The following is a 23,162-nucleotide window of genomic DNA, read 5'->3' on the forward strand; positions in this document are numbered from 1 at the left end:
TGAAAAGACAGCCTTCAGAATGGGAGAAGATAATAGCAAATGAAGCAACTGACAAACAACTAATCTCAAAAATATACAAGCAACTCCTCCAGCTCAACTCCAGAAAAATAAATGACCCAATCAAAAAATGGGCCAAAGAAATAAATAGACATTTCTCCAAAGAAGTCATACAGATGGCTAACAAACACATGAAAAGATGCTCAACATCACTCATTATCAGAGAAATGCAAATCAAAACCACTATGAGGTACCATTTCACACCAGTCAGAATGGCTGCGATCCAAAAGTCTACAAGTAATAAATGCTGGAGAGGGTGTGGAGAAAAGGGAACCCTCTTACACTGCTGGTGGGAATGCAAACTAGTACAGCCACTATGGAGAACAGTGTGGAGATTCCTTAAAAAACTGGAAATAGACCTGCCTTATGATCCAGCAATCCCACTGCTGGGCATACACACTGAGGAAACCAGAAGGGAAAGAGACACGTGTACCCCAATGTTCATCGCAGCACTGTTTATAATAGCCAGGACATGGAAGCAACCTAGATGTCCATCAGCAGATGAATGGATAAGAAAGCAGTGGTACATATACACAATGGAGTATTACTCAGCCATTAAAAAGAAAACATTTGAATCAGTTCTAATGAGGTGGATGAAACTGGAACCTATTATACAGAGTGAAGTAAGCCAGAAAGAAAAACACCAATACAGTATACTAATGCATATATATGGAATTTAGAAAGATGGTAACAATAACCCCGTGTACGAGACAGCAAAAGAGACAGTGATGTATAGATCAGTCTTATGGACTCTGTGAGAGAGGGAGAGGGTGGGAAGATTTGGGAGAATGGCATTGAAACATGTAAAATATCATGTATGAAACGAGTTGCCAGTCCAGGTTCGATGCACGATACTGGATGCTTGGGGCTAGTGCACTGGGACGACCCAGAGGGATGGAATGGGGAGGGAGGAGGGAGGAGGGTTCAGGATGGGGAACACATGTATACCTGTGGCAGATTCATTTTGATATTTGGCAAAACTAATACAATTATGTAAAGTTTAAAAATAAAATAAAATTAAAAATAAAAAAAAATAAACAAATGGGACCTAATTAAACTTAAAAGCTTCTGCACAACAAAGGAAACTATTAGCAAGGTGAAAAGGCAGCCTTCAGAATGGGAGAAAATAATAGCAAATGAAGCAACTGACAAACAACTAATCTCAAAAATATACAAGCAACTCCTCCAGCTCAACTCCAGAAAAATAAATGACCCAATCAAAAAATGGGCCAAAGAAATAAATAGACATTTCTCCAAAGAAGACATACAGATGGCTAACAAACACATGAAAAGATGTTCAACATCACTCATTATCAGAGAAATGCAAATCAAAACCGCTATGAGGTACCATTTCACGCCAGTCAGAATGGCTGTGATCCAAAAGTCTACAAGTAATAAATGCTGGAGAGGGTGTGGAGAAAAGGGAACCCTCTTACACTGTTGGTGGGAATGCAAACTAGTACAGCCACTATGGAGAACAGTGTGGAGATTCCTTAAAAAACTGGAAATAGACCTGCCTTATGATCCAGCAATCCCACTGCTGGGCATACACACTGAGGAAACCAGAAGGGAAAGAGACACGTGTACCCCAATGTTCATCACAGCACTGTTTATAATAGCCAGGACATGGAAGCAACCTAGATGTCCATCAGCAGATGAATGGATAAGAAAGCAGTGGTACATATACACAATGGAGTATTACTCAGCCATTAAAAAGAAAACATTTGAATCAGTTCTAATGAGGTGGATGAAACTGGAACCTATTATACAGAGTGAAGTAAGCCAGAAAGAAAAACACCAATACAGTATACTAATGCATATATATGGAATTTAGAAAGATGGTAACAATAACCCCGTGTACGAGACAGCAAAAGAGACAGTGATGTATAGATCAGTCTTATGGACTCTGTGGGAGAGGGAGAGGGAGAGGGTGGGGAGATTTGGGAGAATGGCATTGAAACATGTAAAATATCATGTATGAAACGAGTGGCCAATCCAGGTTCGATGCACGATACTGGATGCTTGGGGCTGGTGCACTGGGACGACCCAGAGGGATGGAATGGGGAGGGAGGAGGGAGGAGGGTTCAGGATGCAGAGCACGGGTATACCTGTAGCGGATTCATTTTGATGTTTGGCAAAACTAATACAATATTGTAAAGTTTACAAATAAAATAAAATTAAAAAAAGGGGAAAAAAAGAAAAGCAAAGGAGAAAAGGAAAGATATAAGTATCTGAATGCAGAGTTCCTAAGAATAGCAAGGAGAGATAAGAAAGCCTTCCTCAGCGATCAGTGCAAAGACATAGAGGAAAACAACAGAATGGGAAAGACTAGAGATCTCTTCAAGAAAATTAGAGATACCAAGGGAACATTTCACGCAAAGATGGGCTCGATAAAGGACAGAAATGGTATGGACCTAACAGAAGCAGAAGATATTAAGAAGAGGTGGCAGGAATACACAGAAGAACAGTAAAAAAATAAAAGATCTTCATGACCGAGATAATCATGATGGTGTGATCGCTCACCTGGAGCTAGACATCCTGGAATGTGAAGTCAAGTGGGTCTTAGAAAGCATCACTGCGAACAAAGCTAGTGGAGGATATAGAATTCCAGTTGAGCTATTTCAAACTCTGGAAGTTGATGTTGTGAAAGTGCTTCACTCAATATGCCAGCAAATTTGGAAAACTTCACAGTGGCCACAGGTTTGGAAAAGGTCAGTTTTCATTCCACTCCCAAAGAAACGCAATTGCAACGAATGCTCAAACTACCACACAATTGCACTCATCTCACACGCTAGTAAAGTAATGCTCAAAATTCTCCAAGCCAGGCTTCAGTAGTACATGAACTGTGAAATTCCAGATGTTCAAGCTGGTTTTAGAAAAGGCAGAGGAACCAGAGATCAAACTGTCATCATCTGCTGGATCATCAAAAAAGCAAGAGAGTTCCAGAAAAGCATCTATTTCTGCTTTATTAACTATGCCAAAGCCTTTGACTGTGTGGATCACAATAAACTGTGCATAATTTTGAAAGAGATGGGAATACCAGACCACCTGATCTACCTCTTGAGAAACCTGTATGCAGGTCAGGAAGCAACAGTGAGAACTGGACATGGAACAACAGACTGGTTCCAAATAGGAAAAGGAGTACATCAAGACTCTATATTGTCACCCTACTTATTTAACTTATATGCAGAGTACATCATGAGAAACGCTGGACTGCAGGAAGCACAAGCTGGGATCAAGATTGCCGGGAGAAATATTAATAACCTCAGATATGCAGGTGACACCACCCTTATGGCAGAAAGTGAATAGGTTAGGATTGATTCTTGGGTTTTTAAAATGTTTTGATATTTCACCATTTAGTTACTTTGTAATTTGAGAAATCTGGATTTGAACAATCATTAAATAATGATAAAATGGATAAATATACTACCATTTAATTTTCAACAAATATTCTCCCTCATAAAATGCCAAATTATAGAGTAAAACTTATGATAGGCAAACTATATTTCATTTAGTTTTATTCACCCTCAAATACTTGTACTATATTCACCTAAAAGCAAATTTATAAATACAAGAATGGATTTCTTTTGATATAAAAATAATCATAGTACCAAGCCATTTAAACTTTCCGATTGCATCGAATTTGAAGATGAGTGAATTTGGACATTGGAAAATTTATTGCTAGTGAGACAGGTAACACCAATAGCTGTGGAGAAAACCCCACAAAATTTTACATCAAAAAAATGAATTAAATATTTCCCAAAAGTGGAGACAAAAAGATTATATTCTGCATAATAAATACTTTTGATCCACTTTCATTTTGATTCATTCTTGTCTTCACCTGTAGAATAATATGAACATTGCTACTATTGCTGCTAAGTTGCTTCAGTCGTGTCCGACTCTGTGCGACCCCATAGATGGCAGCCCACCAGGCTTCCCCATTCCTGGGAGTCTCTAGGCAAGGACACTAGAGTGGGTAACGTGAACATTCAGAGCAGATCAGATCAGATCAGTCGCTCAGTCATGTCCAACTCTTTGCGACCCCATGAATCGCAGCATGCCAGGCCTCCCTGTCCATCACCAACTCCCGGAGTTCACCCAAACTCACGTCCATAGAGTCAGTGATGCCATCCAGCCAACTCATTCTCTGGCGTCCCCTTCTCCTCCTGCCCCCAATCCCTCCCAGCATCAGAGTCTTTTCCAATGAGTCAACTCTTCACATGAGGTGCCCAAAGTACTGGAGTTTCAACTTTAGCATCATTCCTTCCAAAGAAATCCCAGGGCTGATCTCCTTCAGAATGGACTGGTTGGATCTCCTTGCAGTCCAAGGGACTCTCAAGAGTCTTCTCCAACACCACAGTTCAAAAGCATCAGTTTGTCAGAGCTCAGCCTTCTTCACAGTCCAACTCTCACATCCATACATGACCACAGGAAAAACCATAGTCTTGACTAGACTGGACCTTTGTTGGCAAAGTAAAGTCTCTGCTTTTCAATATGCTATCTAGGTTGGTCATAACTTTTCTTCCAAGGAGTAAACGTCTTTTAATTTCATGGCTGCAATCACCATCTGCAGTCATTTTGGAGCCCAGAAAAATAAAGTCTGACACTGTTTCCACTGTTTCCCCATCTATTTCCCATGAAGTGATGGGACCAGATGCCATGATCTTCGTTTTCTGAATGTTGAGCTTTAAGCCAGCTTTTTCACTCTCCACTTTCCTTTCATCAAGAGGCTTTTTAGTTCCTCTTCACTTTCTGCCTTATAGGTGGTGTCATCTGCATATCTGAGGTTATTGTTATTTCTCCTGGCAATCTTGATTCCAGCTTGTGTTTCTTCCAGCCCAGCGTTTCTCATGATGTACTCTGCATATAAGTTAAATAAATAGGGTGACAATGTACAGCCTTGACGTACTCCTTTTCCTATTTGGAACCAGTCTGTTGTTCCATGTCCAGTTCTCACTGTTGCTTCCTGACCTGCATACAAATTTCTCAAGAGGCACATCAGGTGGTCTGGTATTCCCATCTCCTTCAGAATTTTCCAAAGTTTATTGTGAGCCATACAGTCAAAGGCTTTGACACAAGTCAATAAAGGAGAAATAGATGTTTTTGTGGTACTCTCTTGCTTTTTCCATGATCCAGCAGATGTTGGCAATTTGATCTCTGGTTCCTCTGCCTTTTCTAAAACCAGCTTGAACATCAGGAAGTTCATGGTTTACATATTGCTGAAGCCTGGCTTGGAGAATTATAAGCATTACTTTACTAGCATGTGAGATGAGTGAAATTCTGTGGTAGTTTGAGCATTCTTTGGCATTGCCTTTCTTTGGGATTGGAATGAAAACTGACCTTTTCCAGTCCTGTGGCCACTGCTGAGTTTGCCAAATTTGCTGGCATTTTGAGTGCAGCATTTTCACAGCATCATCTTTCAGGATTTGGAATGGCTCAACTGGAATTCTATCACCTCCACTAGCTTTGTTCGTAGTGATGCTTTCTAACGCCCACTTGACTTCACATTCCAGGATGTCTGGCTCTAGGTCACTGATCACACCATCGTGATTATCTGGGTCGTGAAGATCTTTTTTGTGCAGTTCTTGCCACCTCTTCTTAATATCTTCTGCTTCTGTTAGGTCCATACCATTTCTGTCCTTTATCGAGCCCTTCTTTGCATGAAATGTTCCTTTGGTATCTCTGATTTTCTTGAAGATATCTCTAGTCTTTCTCATTCTGTTGTTTTCCTCTATTTCTTTGCATTGATCACTGAAGAAGGCCTTCTTTGCATTGATCACTGAAGAAGGCTTTCTTATCTCTTCTTGCTATTCTTTGGAACTCTGCATTCAGATATTTGTATCTCTTCTTTTCTCCTTTGCTTTTCATTTCTCTTCTTTTCACAGCTATTTGTAAGGCCTCCCCACACAGCCATTTTGCTTTTTTGCATTTCTTTTCCATGGGGATGGTCTTGATCCCTATCTCTGGTACAGTGTCACGAACCTCATTCCATAGTTCATCAGGCACTCTATCTATCAGATCTAGGCCCTTAAATCTATTTCTCACTTCCACTGTATAATCATAAGGGATTTGATTTAGGTCATACCTGAACGGTCTAGTGGTTTTCCCTACTTTCTTCAATCTAAGTCTGAATTTGGCAATAAGGAGTTCATGGTCTGAGCCACAGTCAGCGCCTGGTCTTGTTTTTGCTGACTGTATAGAGCTTCTCCATCTTTGGCTGCAAAGAATCTAATCAATCTGATTTCGGTGTTGACCATCTGGTGATGTCCATGTATAGAGTCTTCTCTTGTGTTGTTGGAAGTGGGTGTTTGTTATGGCCAGTGCATTTTCTTGGCAAAACTCTATTAGTCTTTGCCCTGCTTCATTCTGTATTCCAAGGCCAAATTTGCCTATTAGATAGTAATTAACATGTACCCAAAGGTAAATTATTTCCTGCAACAGTCAGAACCTCCCAAATTCTACATCACTCATCCATAGCAAGTTCCCCTGTATCTATCTTTGTTCAACAGTGTGACAACAGAAGGATGGATTAATGCCCACACTGCCTGATAACACCTATGTCTCTGCCTTGAGATTTCACCAATTGGAGGACAAGCTTGGTCAGAAACACAAGGGCGAGCTCTCTCAACTGGCCTTTCACCTCTGCTTTTAGAGTAGCAGGCCCATGTTGATATGTATGACTGGTTTCAGAAACATAATATTAGAATAAGATAGCCAACGATCCAATAGCATTCAATATTCCCACACAGAAAGTTTCCACTGGTTTCAATATTTCATTTACTTCACATCCTTCAGACAAGAATCATAGAGAACTAAAATGCCAAATTTTATGAAGATTTCATAGATCAAACAATTTGTGAACTTTAGCAGCCGACATAAACTTGAAAAATAAAGGCCAACTTTCAGACTCTCATGCAGGTGGGAAATAACTAAATTCAAAAACCCTAAAAATAAATTACCTGACATCATGTCTAGATAAAAATTCAAAATATCAAACTGGGAGTAAATATCAACCTGTATTTCTAAGAAACATCCTAAGGATATCCTAAGGTTGGAACCTGATTGATACAGTACACTAAATATATCCAATGTTGGGTTGACTGATTTGAATAACAACAGATTTCCATTTCTTTCTTGTGTTCTCTTTAAATTATCTGAAGAAACAGATATTGGCATTCAAAAAACTATGACAGCTATAATTGAAAATCTGAAAATGTTTGCAAGTTGCCCTTTAAATGCATCAAAATCAAAATGATCTGTTCCATTAGCCGTAGCAACAATTATAAAAGCATTGTTTAAAAATCATTTCATGTTTAAATATAAAGAGAATGTCTTAGCCCTATTTTACCCCAGAAGTAAGTGCTAGTTAGGCAGAAATGACAACAACAAAAAAAGATTGCATTTTGAATCTTGTTTGTTGTTTGTTTGTTTGTTTTCCACTTATGAACTACATAGATCTGTGCATCTAAAGGGCCAACAGTGCTCCAGTGCTTATAAGTTTTCAAAATGCATAGCAATAACAATTGAAGAGGGAGGCCTTGCATTGCAAAAGAGTCAGACACGACTGAGCGACTGAACTGAACTGAACTGAACGATTGAAATTACTTCTATGTCAGCTACACCATTTGTAGTCTTTTCAAAAGCACTTTTAAATGGCTTGGGATTCCTTCTTCTCTGAATCCCTATGCAAAAGTGTTTTTCTCCTTTTAAGTAAAGGTAGCCCATTTTGGGGGACTTTTTGATAGCTCAGCTGGTAAGTAGGTAAAGAATCCACCAGCAATGCAGAAGATCTAGTTGGGTTCCTGGGTCAGGAAGATAACTTGAAGAAGGGATAGTCTACCTATTGCAGTATTCTTAGGCTGGTGGTTCAGATGGAAAGAATCTACCTGCAGTACGGGAGACTTGGGTTTGATCCCCTGGAGGGTGTCACGACAACCCACTCCAGTATTCTTGCATGGAAAATCCTCATGGACAGAGGAGGCTGGCAGGCTACAGTCTTTATGCTTTAACCTCTTACCCTCCAGGGAAGCCGTGGGATTGCAAAGAGTTGGAACACAATTGAGGAACTAAGCATAGCACAATTTTTAGATCTTCTAGTGTGTCAATTCAGTTGCTCACTTGTGTCTGACTCTTTGTGATCTCATGGACTGCAGCATGCCAGGCCTTCCTGTCCATCACAAACTCTCAGAGTTTACTCAAACTCATGTCCATTGAGTCAGTGATGCCATCCAACCGTTTCATCCTCTGTCATCCCCTTCTCCTCCCGCCTTCAATCTTGCCCAGCATCAGGGTCTTTTCAAATGAGTCAGTTCTTCGTGTCAGGTGGCCAAAATATTGGAGCTTCAGCTTCAGCATCAGTCCTACCAATGAATATTCAGGACTGGTTTCCTTTAGGATGGACTGATTGGATCTCCTTGCTGTCCAAAGGACTCTCAAGAGTCTTCTCCAACAGCACAGTTCAAAAGCATCAATTCTTCGGCTCTCAGCTTTCTTTATAGTCCAAATCTCACATCCATACAGGACTCCTGGAAAAACCATATCTTGGACTAGATGGACCTTTGTTGGCAAAGTAGTGTCTCTGCTTTTTAATATGCTGTCTAGGTTGGTCATAACTTTCCTTCCAAGGAGCAAGCAACTTTTAATTTCATGGCTGCAGTCACCATCTTCAGTGATTTTGGAGCCCCCTCAAAAAAAGCCTGTCACTGTTTCCATTGTTTCCCCATCTGTTTGCCATGAAGCAATGGGACCAGATGCCATGATCTTAGAGTTCTGAATGTTGAGCTTTAACCCAACTTTTTCACTCTCCTCTTTCACTTTATAAATGAGGCTTTTAGTTCCTCTTCACTTTCTGCCATAAGTGTGGTGTCATGTGCATATCTGAGGTCATTGATATTTCTCCAAGCAATCTTGCTTCCAGCTTGTGCTTCATCCAGCCCAGCGTTTTTCATGATGTACTCTGCATATAAGTTAAATAAGTAAGGTGACAATATACAGCCTGACATACTCCTTTGCTGATTTGAAACCAGTCTGTTTTTCCATGTCCAGTTCTAAATGCAGCTTCTAGACGTGCATATAGATTTCTCAGGAGGCAGGTCGGGTGGTCTGGTGTTCCCATCTCTTTCTGAATTTTCCACAGTTTGTTGTGATCTGCACAGCCAAAGGCTTTGGCATAGTCAATAAAACAGAAGTAAATGCATTTCTGGAGGTCTCTTGCTTTTTTTTTTTAATATAAATTTATTTATTTTAATTAGAGGTTAATTACTTTAAAATATTGTATTGGTTTTGCCATACATCAACATGAATCCACTATAGGTATATACATGTTCCCCATACTGAACGCTCCTCCCACCTCCCTCCCCATACCATCCCTCTGGGTCATCTCTGCACCAGCCCCAAGCATCCAAAATCATGCATCGAATCTGGATTGGTGACTCGTTTCATATATGATATTATACATGTTTCAATGCCATTTATAATAGCCAGGACATGGAAGCAACCTAGATGTCCATCGGCAGATGAATGGATAAGAAAGCTGTGGTACATATACACAATGGAGTATTACTAGCCATTAAAAAGAATGCATTTGAATCAGTTCTAATGAGGTGGATGAAACTGGAGCCTATTATACAGAGTGAAGTAAGCCAGAAAGAAAGACACCAATACAGTATACTAACGCATATATGTGGAATTTAGAAAGATGGTAACGATAACCCTGTACGTGATACAGCAAAAAAGACATAGATGTATAGAACAGTCTTTTGGTCTCTTGCTTTTTTGATGATCCAATGGATGTTGGAAACTTGATCTCTGCTTCCTCTGCCTTTCCTAAAGCCAGCTTGAACATCTGGAAGTTCTCAGTTCACGTACTGTTGAAGCCTGGCTTGGAGAATTTTGAGCATTACTTTGCTAGCAAATGAGATGAGTGCAATTGTGCAGTAGTCTGAACAATCCTTGGCATTGCCTTTCTTTGGGATTGGAATGAAAACTGATGTTTTCTAGTACTGTGACCACTGCTGAGTTTTCCAAAATTGCTGGCATATTGAGTGCAGCACTTCCACAGCATCATCTTTCAGGATTTGCAATAGCTCAACTGGAATTCCAGCACCTCCACTAGCTTTGTTCATAGTGATGCTGTCTAAGGCCCACTTGACTTCCAAGATGCCTGGCTCTAGGAAAGTGATCTGGGTGCGTATCTGGGTCATGAAGATCTTTTTTATATAGTTCTTCTGTGTATTCTTGCCACCTCTTCTTAATATCTTCTGCTTCTGTTAGGCCCATACTATTTCTGTCCTTTATTGTACCCATCTTTGCATGAAATTTTCCCTTGGTACCTCTAATCTTATTGAAGAGATCTCTACTCTTTTCCATTCTATTGTTTTCCTCTATCCTTTGCACTGGTCACTGAGGAAGGCTTTCTTATCTCTCCTTGCTATTCTTTGGAACTCTGCATTTAGATGAATATATCTTTCCTTTTCTCCTTTGCCTTTAGCTTCTCTTCTTTTCTCAGCTATTTGTAAGGCCTCCTCAGAAAACCGTCTTGCCTCTTTGCATTTCTTTTTCTTGGGGATGATCTTGACCGCTGCCTCCTATACAGTGTCACAGAGCTCCATCCATAGTTCTTCAGGCACTCTGTTTATCAGATCTAATGGATTTCAAAGTATATGATAACAATTTCTCAGAGGCATTTAAAAATGGAAAATGTAAATAACACAATTAGAGGTCCAGTTGTCCTTTTAATTGGAGCCCAAAGCCTCCTATTTTCTGGAGGTGTGTGATAAGCTAAACTCTCTTCAACTCGCCTAAGTGTGAGGATTTCCTGTTCAAACCTGAAGTGACACATTGATGACAAATCAATATTTTCCATCTAGCTTCACTCTGAGCCTCACAGGGCACCTGTGAAGGTCACAGACATTGCTTATCTTGACCAGGTTGTAAGTTTTTAAATTTCTCCTTTAGTTAGCAGCCTAAGCAGGTCTCTTTTTAGAGAGTAACCTGATCTGCACACTAAAGAATGCACGACTTCCTGGCGAACAGAAGGTATGTGTCCCTCCTCTCCTGTCTCTCTGCTAGACCTTCTCAGGTAGTGGGAACTAACAAATGTTAGAAGGGATGCAACTGAGCTATAGTAAATATACAACAAAATCAAAGTAGAACATTGTTTTTTTTTAATAATTTGGTATAAACAATAACCATAAAATAGCAAATATTGGGTGATTTCTCCAAGTATTCAAATTATTGTCTGTAGAACGCTAGTCAAGTGAATACACACATGCATATTTGGGTGTCTATATAATATTAATTGAAATTTATTGACCTCATGATAGGGAACAATTAGTTTCGGATTTTATAATCAGTAAATGGTAAGCTTTTTTGTATGATAATATGTTTATACATATTTTGCTCAACATCTATACACAGATTCTTGGAAAGGAATTCATTATATAGCAAAAGGCCAAACATAATTCCTCCTATATGTATTAGATTGAATAAAAGAACCCTAATTTTTTAATAAAATTAGTGATGAAGTAACTTCTTTTTTTAATATATTTTATTTTTTAACTTTACAATATTGTATTGGTTTTGCCATATACCTAAAGGCTAATTTAAACTTAATTGTCATAATTAAATATTTTTTAAAAATCAAACATTGCATAAATGATGTTATACTAACCAAAGGCTGATATAAATCAGAAACAGTACCATAGAAATGATGACTAAGATAATAATTAAAACCGATAATTATTGAGAACTTATAAATTCCAGGTTGAGTGCTCAGTGTTATACACGTTATACATTGCATAAACTTATTTCCATTTTATATTAATAATATAGGTTACCAGACAGTAAATAATTTTTTGAAGGTCACATTTTAAAATTTCAATCATAATTAATTTCCAGATATTTCTGACTACAGCATCAATTGCCTGAATTATTAAATTATGTTATCTGGATGTTTTATAAATAATTACCATCACTTATACAGCTAAAATGACCTTTACTAACATGGACATCTATCAGATCTTTCTGGAAGTTTGAACCAACAGTGTTCTTCCATAAGTGACCTATACATGTTTATCATTTTATGAGTTCAGATATTAGCCATTAAATCAATTATCAACTACTTTTGTGAAATAAGTATTTTTTAGTCTTTCTTAATTTGTTTATTTTTCATATTACTTTGTTATATATGTTTAATGTGTCATGTAACACTTTCCAATATATGAAGCATTTCCTCAGTTTTTACTGCTTTTTCAGAACTCCTCAACCATTTGAAATCAAGACCATTTGTTATCCCTTTTCATCAATAAATGTAAGTCACCAAATAATGTAATTTAGTGTAGGAAATTACTGTACATGTCAACATTACTCTCTCCTCATCTTTAAAGAACTGTTTTTAACCATTCTTAAATTTCAAAATTATCATAAATTTGGGTGAATCTCTCTTGTTAACAGAACATTTTAATTTGAACACAAGCACTATGATGGTTTTAAAATATTTCCATGGAATCTGACTTAATAAGGATATTATTGTTCATGAACTTCTTTATTCCTCCCTAATTTATTGCTTTTCACTGTTTCAATCAATAATATATGTGTCAAATATAGAATATCTTTTCCAAAAAAGCATTCTATCGTGAAAAACTTGTTTAATGTTGTAAGGATTTACCAGGCTTTAAGTTTGTTCAGCTGCAAAGTGAGCACTAAGCTCTTTGCCCCGCCTGTGGCATTGTACTAGGGTTCTTGTCTCACATACACCACTCAACCTCAGTTCACTTCAAGCACAGTCCTTGATCTCACTCAGCTGCAGAGATGAATAACCAAGGAGCAACCTATGCAGAACTGAAGGGAGACAAGAACTCAAAGAGGCAGAAAAGAAAACCTAAGGTTTCTAAAAGTTCCATTTCAATGACTGAGCAGGAATTAACATATGCAGAATTAAATCTTCAAAATGCTCCTCAGAATCTTCACGGAAACGACAAGAATTACCGCTCCAAAGGTAAACACTTACTAGACACACATGGAACTGTTCTAGGATGTGCAGTGGGGGTGCAGAGGTGTGGAGAATGAGTAGGGGATAAGCTCACATATTTTTCACTTTGAAGAACAGAACCTGAAGCTGGATATGGGATTCTGATGTGAAATCGGAGGACTACTTTTATTCTGACATTACTATAATTTGAAGTCTTTGATCAACAATTCATGTAGTCTCATATTTGCTGAAAACGCAATGGTATATTCTGAAAGAAAGACTACAGTGGTCAAAATGGGTTGGGGTCCAAGTTTATATCCATAACTCTGTGTTCCTGTGGGTTCTTGTGTATGTAAACTCTGAACAACTGTCCCCATCACTCCTTTCTCAGTTTCCTTTTCTGTCCCTGCAGGTTCACCGTCACCTCCAGAGAAGTTCATTGCAGGGATCCTGGGAATCATCTGCCTCGTCTTGACGTCCACTGTGGTGACAGTGATCACTGTTACTCCCTGTAAGTACGTTTTTGAAAAACTGTAAGGGAACTTATCACTTTACTGGTGGTCAGTGCTGCTAAACATTTCATAGTATTATAGAATGTGCCTATCATTAAAATACATGCAATTAGAATAAATCAGTATATCTAATTTGTCAGAAATATACAACACAGGAGAATTACAGAGAGCATGTATATGTATATTCTGATTTCATAACCTAATTGCATGCTTTAGGAGGTTTAAAGATCTTTTTGAGAAATACAAATTAATTCTTGAGATTAGTTAAAGCAAATACTGTAAGATGTGGTGAAGTTTGTTCCGTTAGGTTTTTGAAATATTTTTTCCATCAAGTGTTCATTACCTAATTAATTTTTCTTGCTAAATCAGTTTTATTTCAGATTACTCTAATTCTAAACAATAAACTGAATTCTCAAGCTCATAAACTAAAATCATTATGATTCATTTAAAGCAATACTAATTTTTTAATTATTAATTTTGTAGCTACTGTAATACGGGAACAGAATTACTCCTCTCTCATAACAAGGCTCCAGAAAGGTACATAATGATTTTCAAAGTTCTGATACAAATACAATTCATTTTTGTCTCTCTCTTAGGCTAGTGAAAATAAGAATAGATTTGGGGATAGAACATAATTTATAAAATCAGGCAATAAACATTCATAAATAAATGATTATAGGAGAGTGCTTCTCCCTATGCAATAATAGGATCACCATATCCATTGTTGGCAATTGGCTGGAATTTCCTCCTGCTATAATATGATAAGAGACAAATAATTTTGCTATTCTAAAATAGAAGTTTCATTTCTTGATTTTCAGGACATGTAAAGAGTAGACATTTCTATGTGTTTCCTTTATATGGGGACATATATTAAAGACAGACTCTCTCTATGAGTGCATGAATGAGATTTGTTTTATATGTACCAGCCTTGAGGTGCATAGATATGTTATTTTATATATATATATATGTATGTATATATATGTGTGTGTGTGTGTTTACATATGTTTATATCTATGCATATATGTAAGTTAATTTTTATTTTCCAAATTCAAATTGTTTTTGAATACTAATTCATAATCTTTCTTCAGAATGTCATTGTGGTCATTGTCCACAAGACTGGCTTACATATTCCAACAACTGCTATTATACTAGTTTGGAAAAAAAATCGTGGAATGAGAGTTTGATATCCTGTGCTACTAAGAATTCTACTCTGCTTTATATAGATAATGACGAGGAAATGGTAAGCTATTAAATGCTTCCAACACTTTGCTAAAGGCTTCATTTAGTCAACATTATATTTGTTAGGATTCACTTGTGCTTTTGTACATATTTGTAGCTTGTTTATTTTAAGGTCTGCTAGTATTCCATTAAACAATGGACTATAACTTTATGATACTTTATTTACATTTTTATACCATTCATGCATGTGTAGTAATTTCTGGTTCTTGCTTTTCATAGAAAATCATGCTTCTACAAATCTATTAAATTCTAAAATACACTGTGCTATCTAATTTTACCATACATCAAGGAAAATAAACATATGATTTTGCCTATAGAATTATGTAATTGCACATCAGATCACAAAATAGAAGTTTCAACTTCCCAGCAGCCCCACCCCTCTGTAATATCTTATCATGTCTCACCTCCTTATTTACTCATTATCCTGACTTTTGATATTATAGAATCTCTTTGATTGCTTTTGAATCATATACATGGAATCCCGTGTTCGCGCTTAGTCGTTCAATAGTGTCTGACTCTTTGAAACCTCATTAACTTCAGCATGTCAGGCTCCTGTGTCCATGGAATTTTCTAGGCAAGAACTCTGAAGTGGGTTGCCATTTTCTACTCCAGGACATGGAATCATACAGGTTGTCCCTGTCTCATCACTGCCATATGATATTTTGCAGTTCCTCCAACTTTTTGCATTTGTGTGACGTTTGTAAATTTCCACAGCTCATTGTGTGAATTCAACAGTTAAGATCCATTCTTTCCAATGCTGCTGGGTGGGAGATGGAGTCTTACACCCTCAGGGATAAAGAGGTTTCTTAGCTTCAGTAGTTTTAGTCAAGACATCCCCTTTGCTGGTCCCACCCCCACCCCTATCACCCAACCCTAGTGTCTCTCAGTGGAGGAAACAGGCAATTTCTCTGACTGCTCCTTGTTAGTAAGTGTCCTGATGGATCATCTTGTAAGGCTTACCTGGTGTTGCCTACACGATTCTGTCAACACACAGGAGGAACGGATTACCTGTGCCACCCCCAACAGCTAGGTTAGGTATGGGGTGTTTGGGAAGTAGGAGGCCTAGGTCACTTTCACCTGGCTAGTGGGGAGATACAAGATGCCCCTAATTATCACTCCTTCATTTCCCACCTTGTTCTCTCATCAAGGAGAAGTGATTAGCAATTACAGAGGAGTGGGACCGCTGGGAAGTCTCAAGCCACGTCACCCTTCACTTTCTACCTTTCAGAGTTCTCCTTTCTCGTGTCTTTCATTAGTCCCATGTTTACAGTTGAACTTAGCAGGGAGGAGCAGAGAGAAATGAGTCTCTGACCCCTTGTCTGGGCCACTGATTCCACCAATACAGAAACAGATGGCTTTGGGCTTTATCTAGTCAAAGAATGGTGTCAGGCTCAGAAAACCAAATCTTCGGTTCTCATGTCACTTATTTTCTCAATTTCATTTCCTTGATTTCCCTCTAAAACTGAAATTCTGAGAAACATATAATAGTAGAGAAATCCACTGATATTGTCACAATATCCAGAAAAATGAATGTCATGGAATCTAAAGACTTATTTAAAGCCTTGCTATGTTAGTTTTGACATGAGAAAAAATGAAATTATATGAATCAGAATTTTCCTCATTGCACATATTGAATTACTCCACCTTCTTATCCCTTAGGCTTAATGTCAGATGTAGTTCACAGCTGTAAGTATCCCCAAGTTGTTATGCAAGGTATATTCTTTTGTGGGATCTCTACAACTATTTCATGTCTTTGTAAATATTCCCTTTATTAAATGGCTGTCAAAAAAAAAAGGAATTTTCCTTATTAACAGTAGAACACAGTGAAACTGATAAGTATAAATGTTAAGTTAATTTTGAATCAAAAGTACAGATATTGGTTAATATTTATGGCACTATTAAAACTTCCAACTTTCAACTCCTATGTTTTTAGTGTTAGATTAGAATCTAACATGCTCAATTTGTTCAAAGAATGATAGATGCTATGAAAGAACACATCCTTTGACTTGCATTTTAAAAATTAACAAAAACATTTCATGATGACTATTTAAGTGAAAATTCTTTATTTTGGGCTAGAAATTTCTGATGTCCCTATCAATTGTATCGTGGATTCAAGTCTCTCGTGAAGGCCGCAGTCATCCTTGGAAGTGGCTAAATGGTTCAACTTGCAATCTACAGTAAGTTTGTAAAAGGAATGCTATATAGAGGAAGAAAAATACAAAAGAGAAATATTTTTAAAATAACATGAATACATTTGTCTTAGTCAAATTATAGAAAGTTGAAGGGAGATACTGAAAGTTAATAAAATGTTGATACCAATGTTGAAAACCAGGCTACTCTGTAGCCCAATTTCCTAGTAACAAGCTCTTACTGAAATTTTATTAAAGACTTCATTACCCATTTTCAAAATATCTTGTATTACAGTTACATGGAAAATGCTATTGTTTTATGAGTTGTCTTCATAGAATGTAACAGAATTATGCATTTTTCCATAACAGGATAACAGACAATGTATCTGGTGAACGTAACTGTGCCGTACAATCTTTATGGGGCATAAAAGCAGAAGACTGTCAGTTTCCAAATACATATCATTGCAAGCGTAAGCTTGAGAATTAAAATAGGAGTTTGGATGCTGTTGGGTAACTTGACCTTTTATGAAATGAAAATAATATTCTGATTGCATACATTTTAAAATGAATTATATTATTTTTTCTGATAATGAATGATTTTCAAAAACAGTTGAAATATAATCGTGTGTGCTCATTCGTTCAGTTGTGTCTGACTCTTTGAGACCCCATGGACTATAGGCTGTCAGGCTTCTCTGTCCAAGGAAATCTCCAGTCAAGAATACTGGAGTGGTTCTATTCTCAGATTTTTAAGGAATTTCCACACTGTTCTCCATAGTGGCTGTACCAGAATTATGCGGTATTTACATTTCCATCAACAGTGTAAGAGGGTTTCCTTTTTCTCCACACCCTCTCCAGCTATTGTTGTTTGTCGACTTTTTTATGGTGGCCATTCTGACCGGCAGAGACAATACCTCATTGTGTTTTTAATTTGCATTTCTCTAGTAATGAGTGGTGTTGTGATATGAGAAAGCTACATGTCTTTTCGTGTGTTTTATTAGCCCTCTGTATATCTTCTTAGGAGAAATGCCTGTTTACTTCTTTGGCCCACTTTTTGAGTGGGTTGTTCATTTTTCTGGTACTGAGCTGCATGAACTGCTTGTATATTTTGGAGCTTAATTCTTTGTCAGTTGTTTCATTTGCTGTTATTGTCTTCCATTCTGAAGGCTGCCTTTCCACCTTGCTTATAGTTTCCTTCGTTGTGCAAAAGCTTTTAAGTTACGCAGGTCCCATTTGTATTTTTATTTTTATTTCCATTACTCTGCAAGGTGGGTCATAGAGAATCTTGCTGTGGTTTATGTCAGAGGGTGTTATGCCTCTGTTTTCCTCTAAGAGTTTTAAGAGTCTCTGGTGTTAAGTTTAGATCTTTAATCCATTTTGAGTTTATTTTTGTTTATGGTGTTAGAAAGTGTTCTAGTTTCATTCTTTTGCACATGGTCGACCGGTTTTCCCAGCATTTGAATCAGTTCTAATGAAGTGGATGAAACTGGAGCCTATTATACAGAGGGAACTAAATCAGAAAGAGAACCATCAATACACTATATTAATGCACATATATGGACTTTAGAAAGAACGTAATAATGATCCTATACACAAGGCAACAAAAGAGACACAGATGTAAAGAACAGACTTGTGGAGTATGTGGGAAAAAGCGAGGGTGGGATGATTTGAGAGAATAGCATTGAAACATGTATATTCCCATATATTAAAGAGATGACCAGTGCAAGTTGGATGCATGAAGCAGGACTCTCAGAGCTGGTGCTCTGGGACAACCCAAGGGATGGGGGAGGGAGGAAGGTGAGAGCAGGGTTCTGAATGGGGGAACACATGCGCACCCATGGCTGATTCATGTCCTTGTATGAGAAAAATACCAAAATATTTTAAAGTAATTATCCTCCAATTAAAATAAATTTATTAATTTTTTAAAAAAAGACTACTGAAGTGGGCTATCATTTCATATACCCTGGAGGACCTTCCTGACCCAGGGATCAAACCCTCTTCTCCTGCCTTGGCAGGCAGTTTCTTTACTACTAGTGCCAAATGGAAAACCCCATTGAAGTATCATATACACAACCAAAAATATAGGTAACATTACTTTTGTGTCTCACTTTTTTTGCTCAACAGTATGTTTATGGCATTCAAACTTCTAAAAAATTGCATATTGTGTGAGCACATTTCCATGTAATATCAAAAATAGGAGTAGAGAGACCAAAAGTAGATTTGTGATTATTAAGGGTTGTGAATGGAGAAGGCAATGGCACCCTACTCCAGTACTCTTGCCTGGAAAATCCCATGGACGGAGGGGCCTGATGGGCTGCAGTCCATGGGGTCGCTAAGTGTCGGACACGACTGAGCGACTTCACTTTCACTTTTCACTTTCATGCATCGGAGAAGGAAATGGCAACCCACTCCAGTGTTCTTGCCTGGAGAATCCCAGGGACGGGGCAGCCTGGTGGGCTGCCGTCTATGGGATCTCACAGAGTCAGACACGACTGAAGCCACTTAGCAAGGGTTGTGAAGAGACAGAATAGGAAAAGACTGCAAATTGATTAGTGATGAATGCTCTCTAGAGTTTGATAGTAGTGACGGTCATAAACTGTGAATAATTTTAAAATCATGGATTTATATAATTTAAATGGATAAATTTTATGCTCTGTAAATTACACCTCAATAAAGTTTTTAAAAAGTAATTGCTTTGGGACTGTGTTTAATCTTTAAAATAATTTCTGAAAATAATCGTCTTACAATATTGACTCTTCCAGTCAATATCATGATTTATCCTTCCAATCAATTAGGTTTTCTTTAAATTCTCCCTATTTTATTGATCAATTTTTATTTATTATTTTTTTGTGTGACACTGTTCATTATGTGGTATCTTGATTCAGTAACCAGGGATGGAACGCCCACTCCCTGCACTGGGAAGCAAGTAATCCAATCCACTGGACCACCAACGAAATCCCCCTAAAATATTTTATAGTTTCCAACATTGAAATTTCACACAAATATGGACATTTAATAGCCACGCTTTTGTAAACAGCTATTTTGTTTTTAAATTTGTAGTAATTGTTGCTGCTACAAATAGAATTGTGCCCAATGATTTCTCTGATTGTATGTATTAATTTTATCATTTCAAATATATATTCCTCTGGATTGTTTATGTAAATAGATAGTGCATCTCTGAATAATCACATTTTATTTCTTCCCTCCAGGTGCAATAACTTTTTCTTGTTTTTCTTTTCTTTGTTTTTGTTTTTCTTGTTTTTGACTTATTTTTACCCAATTGGCTTTTATTTCCAATGTTGAACAGATGGTACAGTAAAGGTCTTATAAGTATCCTTCGTATACTGGGGGAAAATATTTCAATATTTCATTGCTCAAATATGAGATCTTTTTAAAGATTTCTTCATATGCCTTTCTAACATGAAAGCAATTCCATAGTATTCATAATTTTCTTTCTTATAGGTTTTGTATGCAATCAGTCATGTTACCATTTTATTATTTTTCTTTCAATGGAATGAGAAAATTTTTAATGTTTTTGAAATATCTCTTTCCTTCAAATGTTGACCAATTATGCATTCCTGAAATAAAACCACAAAAATCATTCTGTATTTTCTTCCTTTGAAAAATCACTGCATATATCATATTTAGATTAAGATGATTTTTTTCATCCATTATCATAAAGAGTTTGGAGTGTGTGCATTGATATTATATAACTTGACAGGTTTTGTTATCAAGGCTCTAGGTAAGCCTCTGTTTTATGGTGAAAGACCTGGCATAGTTTTAAGTGTTATTATTCACTATTGTTACCATTAGGGCTCCTAGAATTTTTTATAGGAAGGTTTATACAGTGAACTTAATATATTTAACACATGTTAAGCTTATACAGGTTTATAGTTGTTGTACTACATTTGGTAATTTGCATTTTCTAGACATTCTATTTCATATGGATTGTAAACAGTTTTTATAATACAGCTTTATTGTCTGTTTAACATCTGTAAAAACCATAATGATTTTGTCAGGTTTCAGTTCAGTCACTCAGTCATGTCTGACTCTGCAACCCCATGGACTGTAGCACACCAGGCTTCCCTATCCATCACCAACTCCCAGATCTTGCTCAAACTCATGTCTATCGACTCGGTGACAGCATCCAACCATCTCATCCTCTGTTGTGCACTTCTCCTCCCGCCTTCAATCTTTCCCAGTGTCAGGGTCTTTTCCAGTGAGACAGTTCCTCCCATTAGGTGGCCAAAGTATTAGAGTTTCAGCTGCAGCATCAGTCCTTCCAATGAATATTCAGGACTGATTTTCCCCAGGATGGACTGGTTTGATCTCCTCCTAGTGCAAGGGACTCTCAAGAGTCTTCTCCATCACCACAGTTCAAAAGCATCAATTCTTCAGTGCTCAGCTTCTATATGGTCCAACTCTCACATCCACACATGACTACTGAAAAACCAAGCTTTGACTAGACAGACCTTAAGGTAGTGTCTCTGATTTTAATATGCTGTCTAGTTTGGTCACAGCTTTCTTTCCAAGGAACAAGCGTTTTTCAATTTCATGGCTGCAGTCAAATCTGTAAATTGGAGTCCAAAAAATAAAGTCTCTCACTGTTTCCATTGTTTCCCAATGTTTTTGCCATAAACTGATGGGACTGGATACCATGATCTTCACTTTCTGAATGTTAAGTTTTAAGCCAGCTTTTTTACTCTCCTATTTCATTTTCATCAAGAGGCTCTTTAGTTCTTCTCTTTCTGTCATAAGGGTGGTGTCATCTGCATATCTGAGGTTATTGCTATTTCTCCCAGCAATCTTGATTCCAGCTGTGCTTCATCCAGCCTGGCATTTCGCATGATGTGCTCTGCATAGAAGTTAAATAAACAGGGTGACAGTATACAGCCTTGAGATACTCCTTTCCCAATTTGGAACCAGTCCGCTCTTCCGTGTCCGGTTCTAACCGTTGCTTCTTGACCTACATACAGATTTCTCAGGAGGCAGGTCAGGCGGTCTGGTAATCCTATCTCTTGAATAATTTTCCACAGTTTGTTGTGATCTACACAGTCAAAGGCTTTGGCATAGTCAAAGCAGAAGGTGTTTTTCTGGAAGTCTCTTGCTTTTCCAATGATCCAACAGATGTTGGCAATTTTATCAACAACAAAGAATCAAATTGCCAACATCTATTGGATTGTCACAGAGAAGGCACTGGCGACCCACTCCAGTGCTCTTGCCTGGAAAAATCCCATGGATGGAGGAGCCTGGCCTGCAGTTCATGGGGTCGCTAAGAGTCGGACACAACTGACGACTTCACTTTCACTTCTCACTTTCATGCACTGGAGAAGGAAATGGCAACCCACTCCTGTGTTCTTGTCTGGAGAATCCCAGGGATGGAAAGCCTGGCAGGGTGCCGTCTATGGGGTCGCACAGAGTCGGACACAACTGACGCGACTTCGCAGCAGCAGGAGCATTGGATTGTCATATTTATATATATATAAAAGATTCATATTTTCTCTATTCTCCACGTGTCATTTATTAATTTTATTGTCTTTCAAATGAAAATAGCTTTGACCCTTTTATTCCCCTCTACTGTAATTTTTTATCATGATTTTTCATATTTGCTAGTTTCTTCATTCGTCTTTAAGTCAACTACTTTAATTTCACCAAAATTGCTTTTTCATTTCAAGTTTCTTGTCAGGCATGCTCAGATTTCTTCTTTCTTTTTTTTTGCTTATAATGTATGCATTTAATGCAATTACTATGTCACAAGACAGAATCTTGTTGCTACATTTTTCTTTAATTCATATAAAATTATGAAATTTGATTTTGATTTTTCCTTGGTTCATATGTTATTTAGAAATAGATTACTGAATATAAAACTCTATAAAGATTTTCAAAATTTTGGTTATTGACTTCTATTTTAGGTAAACTAGTTAAAGAATTTTTCATGAACCTGGAAATATTCTGTATGTCTATTACACATGGCTGATGTGACTATGAAATCAATCTGAAATGTTTATCTTCTAAGTAATTAAAAATTAAATTTGAATATTCACATTTCAAGTGTCCACTTGCCAAACTTGGCTGGGGGCTAGTGTTGTGACACCATAGTTCTATAGCATTTTTAGTAATGTAACTGGACTTAGGCATATATAGCAAATTTTGGGGAAATGTTCATTTGAATTTAAAAATAAGAATATTCTGTTAGTGTATGTGTGTGTGTTCATATATGTACTGTTACTTGTCTAGCTTAGATATTTCTATTGTCTA

General features: G+C 37.4%; 1 protein-coding gene across 4 annotated transcripts in view; it reads left to right on the forward strand.

Annotated features, from left to right (window-relative positions):
* Positions 1 to 23,162, forward strand: part of LOC123333201 (NKG2-A/NKG2-B type II integral membrane protein) — a 106,665-nt gene that overhangs the window by 56,042 nt on the left and 27,461 nt on the right. The window contains exons 1-6 of one of the 4 annotated variants that reach the window (XM_045165298.1): positions 12,556 to 13,054; positions 13,440 to 13,538; positions 14,020 to 14,076; positions 14,628 to 14,779; positions 16,855 to 16,955; positions 17,277 to 18,030. The exons of 1 other annotated variant lie outside the window; for it this stretch is intronic. In XM_045165298.1, the coding sequence (XP_045021233.1) occupies positions 12,868 to 13,054; positions 13,440 to 13,538; positions 14,020 to 14,076; positions 14,628 to 14,779; positions 16,855 to 16,955; positions 17,277 to 17,394 (714 nt within the window). In that variant the 5' untranslated portion in view covers positions 12,556 to 12,867 and the 3' untranslated portion in view covers positions 17,395 to 18,030. Of the gene's footprint in view, positions 1 to 12,555; positions 13,055 to 13,439; positions 13,539 to 14,019; positions 14,077 to 14,627; positions 14,780 to 16,854; positions 16,956 to 17,276; positions 18,031 to 23,162 lie in introns of those variants that run through there. 2 more of the 4 variants (XM_044941124.2, XM_045165300.1) reach the window with 2 other exon arrangements.

The sequence above is a fragment of the Bubalus bubalis genome, chromosome 4 (assembly GCF_019923935.1).
Source record: "Bubalus bubalis isolate 160015118507 breed Murrah chromosome 4, NDDB_SH_1, whole genome shotgun sequence".
Taxonomy (NCBI): domain Eukaryota; kingdom Metazoa; phylum Chordata; class Mammalia; order Artiodactyla; family Bovidae; genus Bubalus; species Bubalus bubalis.